Source organism: Chenopodium album, chromosome 18, assembly GCF_948465745.1.
Source record: "Chenopodium album chromosome 18, dcCheAlbu1.1, whole genome shotgun sequence".
NCBI classification, from domain to species: domain Eukaryota; kingdom Viridiplantae; phylum Streptophyta; class Magnoliopsida; order Caryophyllales; family Amaranthaceae; genus Chenopodium; species Chenopodium album.
The window spans coordinates 48,953,893-48,962,962 of record NC_137851.1 but is presented as its reverse complement, the minus strand read 5'-3'; the positions used below and the strand labels follow the sequence as shown (position 1 = coordinate 48,962,962).

Sequence of the window (9,070 nt, the reverse complement as noted above, 5' to 3'; positions counted from 1 at the left end):
AACAGGATATGTCATTTATGCATTTTTTTTTTACTATTAAAATATAAGTTTATGAAATAGGAATCATATTTTATTAAATTTGTTTCAAATCTTAGTTATATTAAAAGATTTTACTGTTAATTTAATTGTTGTATTGTGAAATATAACAAAATTTATTTATTTTCTTCTAAATTACATATTTATTGAAAAGAAGCATGAATTATTATTAAAGAACTAATAAGCTAAATATGTATTTTAAAAGTGTGCTTACACTACCAATAATAATAATTTTTAAAAAAAAACTAAGTTAAATTGTTATTAATAATAAGAAATATCATATAGGAAATGATATTAGTATAACTAAAAAAAATACTAGATTATTCAGAAGAAAAAAAAAAATAGAAGGGTCCAAGTTTTTTGATTTTTCTAATTGGTTGTTTTTATGTTTTTTTTTATTTTTTTTTTAAAGAATTTTTTTTTTTTTTATTGGTTAACTAAAAGGATCCAAGTTTTTTAATTAAGGGTCTAACTTTTTTGCACACATTTAATTAAATCTCATAGGAAAAGCTATTCTAGACCCCAAACACTAAATAAAAAAAAAAAAAAAAAAAAAAGTTAGACCCCAACCACAATATTTTTTAAAAAGTTGGACCCCAATTATGATCTTAACTCATATATTATTTTTAAGGTATTATTTGTGACACATAAAATATTTTATGGTTTTAAATAATATAAAAACAAGGTAGTATTTATAGTGCAGGCAATGATTGCGTTGAGGTCTTGAAGATTCCCATAGTGTGTGACATTCAGAAACAGCCTGGTGCAACCACATATTAATTTATAGAAGGTTAATTACTAATTTCAATTCATAGTGAGTAAGGCCTGTTCTGATTGAATGAATGAAACTGAACTGAACTGAATTGAACTGAACTTATTGGAGCTGAGCTGAAATGAATTGAATATTTTATGAGAGAAAGAAATTAAGAACTGAACTTAACTTATTGGAGCTGAACTGAACTGAAATGAATTGAAATGAAAATAATCTGAAGAGAATAGACCCTTAGTGGCACTGATACTTCATAGAGTATTTCTTTTTCCATGATTACAACATTTTTGGACAAAAAAGAAGAGTAAAAAAGTGTGCATATTTTGGTGTGGACTTGAAGTAATAAAATGGAATTATGATTGGTTGATTTTAACTCTACCGCATTAAAAAGAATACATAATCAATGGGATTATATTACGTTACCAACAAAAATTGTGCCAACAGCATCAGGTAGGCAAGACAGGAGCATTAGGCCTCTGAAGCTTGCTCTTTGAAATTCTAGTACAGAACATGAACATCAAAATAATGCAAGATAGCATGAAAAGTCTAAAATAAGATCGTATCTCCTGCAATCCGAGCTCAAACACCTCCATTTTCTTTCCATATCGATTGCGTCTACTCATCAAGTATCCATCTAAATAATCATCAATTGATACCCATTTAGCTGATTCCTCTGAGTTTGCTAAACCTAGCAGCTGTGGCCCAAACTTGAACAAAGTGAAGAATGCTGCAGACCAGTCATTAAGAACAGCCTACAAAGCACAAATCAATAAAAGGATTTCAGGTTTGCTTATCACATTGTACAAAACAAGCAGTCAGACCAGAAAAAATAACACAGAAAACCAAGTACTACGAATGACCAGAGGGCTGTTCATGTTGGATTGTTGGACCAGCCTAGCCCAGCATAGATCAGTCCACCAGGTGAGATAGGTCAAGGACCGAGCTTCAAGCCCACCTGTGTGGTAGAAACAGTAGTCCAGGCGGCCAGGGCCGTTTACCCTGCTACTTTAAAGCTGACACAGTCTCAGCCCGGTCAATTCTTAGGCTGGTACTAGAACCGCCCTGAGCCCCTGACCCATATTGCACAGACCAGCCCACTGGCCACAATATTAAAAAATAATGTAAAAGAACTATCATACCTTAAAAGTGGTTAGATTTGTTGGGTTAAACATTCTGAAGCAGTCTTTTGCTGGAGCTGACTCATCTCCATAGATCTGCAAATTTGAATAATTGTAAAACTGTAGCATGAAGACACTTCATCAATTTAATACATCAAACAAGTATCTCACAAACCTCGAAAGTGAAAGCCATGGGAACTTTTGCAACATCGTATATATAGTCTGTTGCGGTGCCATGTGCAAGGTACCTAAAAAACAAAGCAGATGATCGAAGTGAGTTGCACTTCAAGTGCAGCCCATGGACAGGCAACCCATTGATTCACCTATACTACAAAACATTAAAGCCCATTATACTCGAGGAACAAACTGTGAATTCTTCTCCCTCTTTTTGCCTTGAATCCTATGAAATATACAAGATTAATATCAATCTAGACCAATGAACAAAAATTTCTATTCCTTTCTCTCCTTCACCTCTAACTTCTAAGAAGTAAGAACAATACGCAAGTTCATTATTGGGAGCAGCTATGAAATAATATCAATATATCATCATCTCAAGGCTTGTTAAAAAAGGGACTAAAGGCAAATGTGGTTCTACATATTAGGCAAAAACCAAGTGTCTCTAAATTCAACTGATAGAATCAATGTGCATTAAGCCATTAACAGAAATTAAAAGACTTTTACAAGAGCTACAGATAAATATCAATACAATTAATCTTAGCTTTGGTAAAAGAAACTTACCCAACAGAGCCTCCCCCTGAACCAGTCATGCAATGACCTTGGAAGTGACGGTAATTTAAATCATTAACCATTTCTTTCATTTTCACTGAAGAAGATCCATCCGGAGTAGTATTTCTGTGGTCATATGGCATGAATAAAGCCTGAAAACAAAAGGTTGGTTAATAATACATATAAATAAACAATAGCTTGATGTAAACAAGATAAAAACCATCAGATGATACTTTAAGATGTATAATTATTGTCATTCATGATTCATGTGTTTAGCAGCTTGGTACAAAACCACATATTGTGTTATTCTGTCACTCTGTAATTGTTTCTATAAAATAGTAATGGAGACAAAATTGTCACAAGCACTTGATAATTAAGATTCAAACTTGCAATACACCACTCCGATGTCCAACCATCTAAGGCTTGTTTTACCTTCAAAGGCTGACTAGGAGTATCTAGATGCAAATCCACCCAAACCCTACTTACATACTCTCTTCGTTCCCCAAATATTGCAACATGGGGATGGGACACGAATTTTAAGAAGAGTAGAGACATAGAGAGGAATAAAGATAGGTACCCATGTGGTGAAGAGAGAGAAAGAGAGAAAACATGTGCAAATAGGGAAATGTTGCAATATTTAAGAAACTTCCTAAAATGGTAATTGTTGCAATATTTGTGGAATGTAGGAAGTATTATTCTAACAAAGTAAAATAAAATGCCAAAAACTATGCGCAAGTCAATTGTTGAACTTCAAAAAATCGGAGGGAGCACTAAGTTGTACGAGTATATATGAAATAGGGGAAGGGGTCCGCCAGCTTTTCAGTTCTGCCCTTGACGGCTTGACCCTTACAGGAATACATCAGTTAATCTCCAAGTTTAATTAAATTACAGAGCAAAGTATCAAACATAAATAAACATGTCATTACCTGCATTCCAGAATGTACATTAACCCATAGATGTGGCTCAAACGACAAAGCAAGTTTCCGCATAATTTGGCTCTCTGGCTCGCTGAAAGGAGCAGCTCCAGGATTTTCTTCAAAAGGATCATAATCCTATTATAAAAAACCAATAACAAAAGTTAAATGGTTAAACAAAACCCAAGTGGTCAAGTGATACAGAGGTAGTTCAACTACATAGACAAAAAAAAAAATTGAAAAGAGCAAGCAGTAAGATAGTCCAAAGCAAGCTGACTCTTGAATCCATTTCCCTCCCTACTGACAATAACTAGCCTATATCAGCTGCTAACATATATGAAAGGCATGATAAAGCATTTTTTGCATTATCTTGACTTCTTGAGAAAAAAATAGACAGCCATCCTTTAATCACTGCCTATCATTATCATATTTCTCACAAACCCTGAAGGTTAGTCTGGTGACAACTTTCAATTTACATCCTGCATAACTCAACTAGTCTGGTGCATTCTTATCTAATATACAGAATGAATCGAGTGGAAATAGGGGAAGTACAGGGGTGTTGTCTACTACTCCCCCTGTTTTTTAAATTGTTCCATAACGGTAGAAAGGGGCCACTTTGTAATGGTTCCTGATTTCTGCTCTTGCTACTACCTAAATTAAAATCCTAGAATTTACTGATAAAAAAATAATAAAATATAATAAAAATGCTATTGCACTGCCAAGACTTGAAACAATCTCCATCAAATCACATCAGCTTAAACGCCACCTACCTGAGACGTTGAGCGCCAATTAACAATTCACTAGGAGATTTTAACTGCCTTCAAGTAGAAATGACAACGGTTCATTCATACACCCAATGATGCACGGGTACGCCAATGGAGTGCCGTTTCGCGTACCCGAAATGTATCGGGTACGGGTACGCCTAGGATACGTCCCCAAACCGTCCCCTTCAAAAGTGGTACGCCAAGGCAATTTGGGGACGTTTAGCATCTTGATCGGAAACGTATCGGGTACGAAAAAACCTAAATTCAGACGTTTCCTATGAAACCCACCCATATTTTTTTTTTTAAAAAAAAACCCCAAATCAGTATAATACCTACCTGATTGTCGATTTTCCCCAATTCTTAAAAGCCCTAAAACTTTCAAACTCTGATTTTGTTCCTCCAATGGTTGGATCTGATTCAAGGCGGCGACCAGAGCATTGATACACGGAACGTGGAACGACGGCGCGTTTTGTTTGTGGTGGTTCGCGATCTAGTTCGTGTTTTTATAGGCGAAATAATTTTCTATTTTCTAAAGTTTTTTAGATTTAATTAAAGCTTCAAAGTCCATTAATGGAGGAAAATGAAGAAAGAAGTGAGTAGAAGGAAGGTCATTGACGGCTAACTCGATTTTTACAGTAAAACATAATGGTTGAGTGGTGGACCCCGCCCTTTTTATCTTTTCTTTTTATTAGTACTCCTAGTTTTACTCTATGTTGAGATTGTTGACTGTGTACAATTGTTTATCTTTTCTTTTTATTTTATATTTAGTGCCTAGTTTTTAGTTATGTGCTGAGGGTAGTGTACAGTATAGCATTTTATTTATTTTTCGGTTAGATAGCTTTTTATGGAGTACTTTTCAATTAAAGTCTAATAATTTTAAAAGTTTACTAAAAAAAGAAAAATCTAATTTTAAAGTTGTGCTGTATGGATTAATTTTTTTTTAAAACAAAATTTTTTTATGGATTATATATATATATATATTTTGCCGTATCCGAGCCGTACCCGTTTTTTGAAATTTTGATTTTGTCGTATCCCGTACCCGTATCCGTATCCGTATCCGTTTTTGTCCCCGTATCCGTATCAGTGCAACCTAGCATACACCCATCTCATGTACATTGGAACAAGAGATGTACACGCATAAGAATATTAGATACTTGCATACTTTTCCACAAAACTGAACCTTGTTCAGAAATTCTAATTCATGGATCACAGTCTTTTCTACAAATGGCAAAAAAAAAAAAAAAAAAAAAAAAAACCTCCAACTTTATCTCCTTAAAAATCCAAGAAGGTTATATAAAATAAATCTCATCTCAAAAATAATTCCAAGGTTTCAAACTGTACCTCGGTACCTCCAGCCTGGAGCCCTAGAATTTAATTGATGAGGCCCGAGTGATCACACTGCTAAGCAGAGAAACTCATCTCTCCTAACCAATTCGTGCTCTAAGCCTCTAACATCTCATAAGCTTCAAATCTTTAACACACTCTCAGTCATCCAAAAAACCAATGACTTTTCTAGACAATTAACATGTGCTCTCACTTAGCACTCACTATACATTCATATCATAATAAGCATTAAATTTTCACTGGTCTAAGCAAACAATAAGAGAAGTACAAGCAACACTTATCACACACTATACAAGCAATCTCCGATCTCAAACAGGAGGAAGAACCATAGGGTCAGATCACCAAAGTATAATCAATTATCACATAAATGACATTGAATAGGGACCATGATGGGGCAATAAAACAAAATATCTCTTCCCTCATGTTAAACCAATCCACACTCACCATAGTAACCAATATATCCCTTCAACCAAGTGTAAAATATGGGAAAAAGATGCCGAACTCCCCTCACATAAAGCTTACTAACCTTCATCCTAACCTATTACTATGAAAGACCACAACAACCACATGGGCTAAATTAAACCTTGTCCATTTTATACTTATCTCCTGAACATATTGATAAAGAATGATTAAGCACAATGTGAGAGACTAACCTTCTCTTTTTTGCCCCAATCTACACTCCAGTTGCGGTTGAGATCAACTCCTCTTCCTGTCACCCAAACAAGATCAGCATTAAGGGCCATCAGGGGTACACATCATGTTAGTCACCAGATTAAGAATTCATAAAAGATACACAAAGCCATGTACACACCATTTCTCCTTTCACAAAGATCTCCTGCCTCCACACGTTTTCGGCCATTTAAATTTTCCATTGGCACAACCTAATAGATAATGATTAGAGGTGTTAGATTCTCTACATCATGACATGAAATCCAAGCAAAGCAAAAAGAAAATTAAATGACTCAATATATTCATTCTGACCACCACAATAACCTAGAAGGTTGCCTGGTCTATAGTATAGACAGACCACAGAGTACATTAATTAGAGATTTAGGTCTTAAAATCCAGGTCAGCCCATTGGTGGTGATAGCAACTTAAACTCAACCACAGGTTAATTTGTTGGGTCTTCAAAAAATCATTTTCTAGGAAAAAAAATGAAATTGCTCAGAAAAGTTTTTCAGGTTGAAGGTGAATTGAGCCCATGATAGCAGACAAAGAAGTTAACTTTGTACAAAATTATAAGCTCATCTAAGTATCCATATTATAATACACTACAGAATAAATTTGATTTTATTTAATGAGACATTTTAGCCTACTATCTGACCATGAATTGTTATATGTGATGTACTCAAATTTGTATACCTAGTGTCTACCTTAGGTTGCCAACAACAACAAAGCCTTAGTGCCAAAATGATTTGGGGTCAGTTAACATGAATTGTCATAAGGATGTGACTTTGGTTGCCAAATGAAACAAAAAAGAACCAGTTGCATCCTTGCTAATAATTACCAAATTCAACATGACAAACATATCCTCAAAGAACCAATTACATACAGAGAAAGTTACCTTGATAACAGTAACTTGAAGGTTTATAAGGAGAATGTTACCTTGATAACAAGCTTGTCAAGCGTGCTGTTCATAGACTTCCGGTCTAGTTTGGGCAGAAACTCTTCCTCACTCAAAATAGAAAGGATTCGCAATGCAAGCTCGGATGTAATGAGCTCCCTCCCATGCTGCCCAAAAGTCTGGAAGACAAGGAATCATCTGTCAAAAACAGCACCATCACCAATCTGAGACAAATCTAAATCTTGATAAATGCAATACAGATTTTACTCACATTGCATTTCATTTCTTTTTTCAATATTACACTTAACTTAATTATACAGCAACATCAACATTGAACAACCCAGCAAAAATATTGATCCAGTAGAAAATCATAATGATGCATAAATTAAACCAGAAAATAACAAAATTAACTCCTATACATATTCAAAATTCTTAGTTCTTATAGTCTTCCGGGTGTTATAAATCCCGTCTACATCATCGCCCCTAACCAATTAAGGCAACAAAAATAACTCTAATAAAAGTAGAGTGACACTTACAAGAAGGATTCTAAACTTTGATTTATCATCTTCCTTTCTATCCCTGCAGTAAGTTACAACAGCTACCTGTGCTTCATACCCTTTATTTTCAGATTCCATAGTTTCTATCTGTCATAAATCACAAACAACTAATCATTGATCCCAACTTTTCATACCATTAAATAATCAAAAATTGAACAAAAAACACTCACACTAAGCTTGTTTGGATGACGATGAACTAATGCCTCAATCTCTTCCATCAAATCAGCACTGTAACAAAAATCATCATAAGCCCAGAAAAATTCGAAGAAACCCCACAAAAATTAGACGAAAACCCATCAAAATTAAGGTTACAAATCAAACTATCTCACTGAAATTGCAACCAAAAAAGATAATTTTTATACCTGGAACGATAGAGATCGCGATTGATGGGAGTGACAATGGAATTGGGGTCAACTTCAGCATAAACAACAGATGATAAAAATGGGAAGAAAGCAAAGAATAGAAGAAAGATCCAATGGAAGGAGAAAGAATCCATCTGAATCGAAGAATAGTTGACGATGTAAAATTTCAGTAGATTGAGAAGAATAGAATTAGTAGTACTGCTGTATCATTTTTGGATTGTTAATCGAATCAATGATGAGAGGGGGCAGTTGTCAGTTGGACCTCTGAATCTTGAGTCTTAGACAACTTGCACCGGCAAAATGGCCAATTCGACCATGTGATTATGTCAACATTTTAGCATTTTTATTAACAAAACTTCTTTAAACAATCAATTGTTTGATTACATAATCGTTACGGACTGTCTTGTAATAAATTGATTAAATATTGATTTCACATGTCTGTTCTTCATCTCATCTTTTAACTAAAATTATTTTTACGGATTTTAAAATAAATAAAAACATTTACACTTAATTTGACATAAAAAATAATTAAAAATCAGTTAATAAAAAATTATTATAATAATAGTCACTTTAAGGATGACTATCTTAGGATTTTCACTAGAGGATTTGGAAAATTTCTAATGTGTTTGTTTGGCAATATAAAAAGCTAAAATTTCTAGGAATTTTAGTTTATTAAGGGGAGTTTAGTAATTTAGGGTCTATTCTGATTTACTAAATTGAGCTTAATTTAACTAAAATGTACTGATTGGAGCTGAACTGAATAGAGCTGAAATGAATTGTTTATGAGAGATGGAAATTATAAATTGAACTAAACTGAATTATTTGGAGTTGAACTGAATTGAACTGAAATTAAGCTGAAGAGAACAGACTTCTACTTTCCATGTTTTGTGGAAAGTTTAATTTCACATAAATTCTC

General features: G+C 34.0%; 1 protein-coding gene across 1 annotated transcript; it reads right to left on the bottom strand.

Moving 5' to 3' along the window:
* Window positions 1-1,188: 1,188 nt before the first annotated feature.
* Window positions 1,189-8,532, bottom strand: LOC145591003 (uncharacterized). Its single transcript, XM_081647391.1, has 11 exons — window positions 8,155-8,532; window positions 7,963-8,020; window positions 7,772-7,879; window positions 7,277-7,414; window positions 6,483-6,552; window positions 6,325-6,380; window positions 3,576-3,701; window positions 2,662-2,801; window positions 2,099-2,171; window positions 1,945-2,019; window positions 1,189-1,557 (listed from the first exon to the last, which is right to left on the bottom strand). Exons 1-11 carry the CDS (start codon window positions 8,286-8,288, stop codon window positions 1,252-1,254), a joined length of 1,284 nt encoding a protein of 427 aa, XP_081503517.1. The 5' UTR covers window positions 8,289-8,532; the 3' UTR covers window positions 1,189-1,251.
* Between the last annotated feature and the right edge of the window lie 538 nt (window positions 8,533-9,070).

Excerpts from the sequence above, each read along its gene's own strand:
- LOC145591003 (XM_081647391.1), bottom strand. The coding sequence starts at position 8,288 with ATGGATTCTTTCTCCTTCCATTGGATCTTTCTTCTATTCTTTGCTTTC. Across the intron at positions 7,415-7,771 it reads CAAAGTTTAGAATCCTTCTT|ACTTTTGGGCAGCATGGGAG; the intron begins GTAAGTGTCACT and ends CTTGTCTTCCAG. Across the intron at positions 2,172-2,661 it reads TCAGGGGGAGGCTCTGTTGG|GTACCTTGCACATGGCACCG; the intron begins GTAAGTTTCTTT and ends TTTGTTTTTTAG.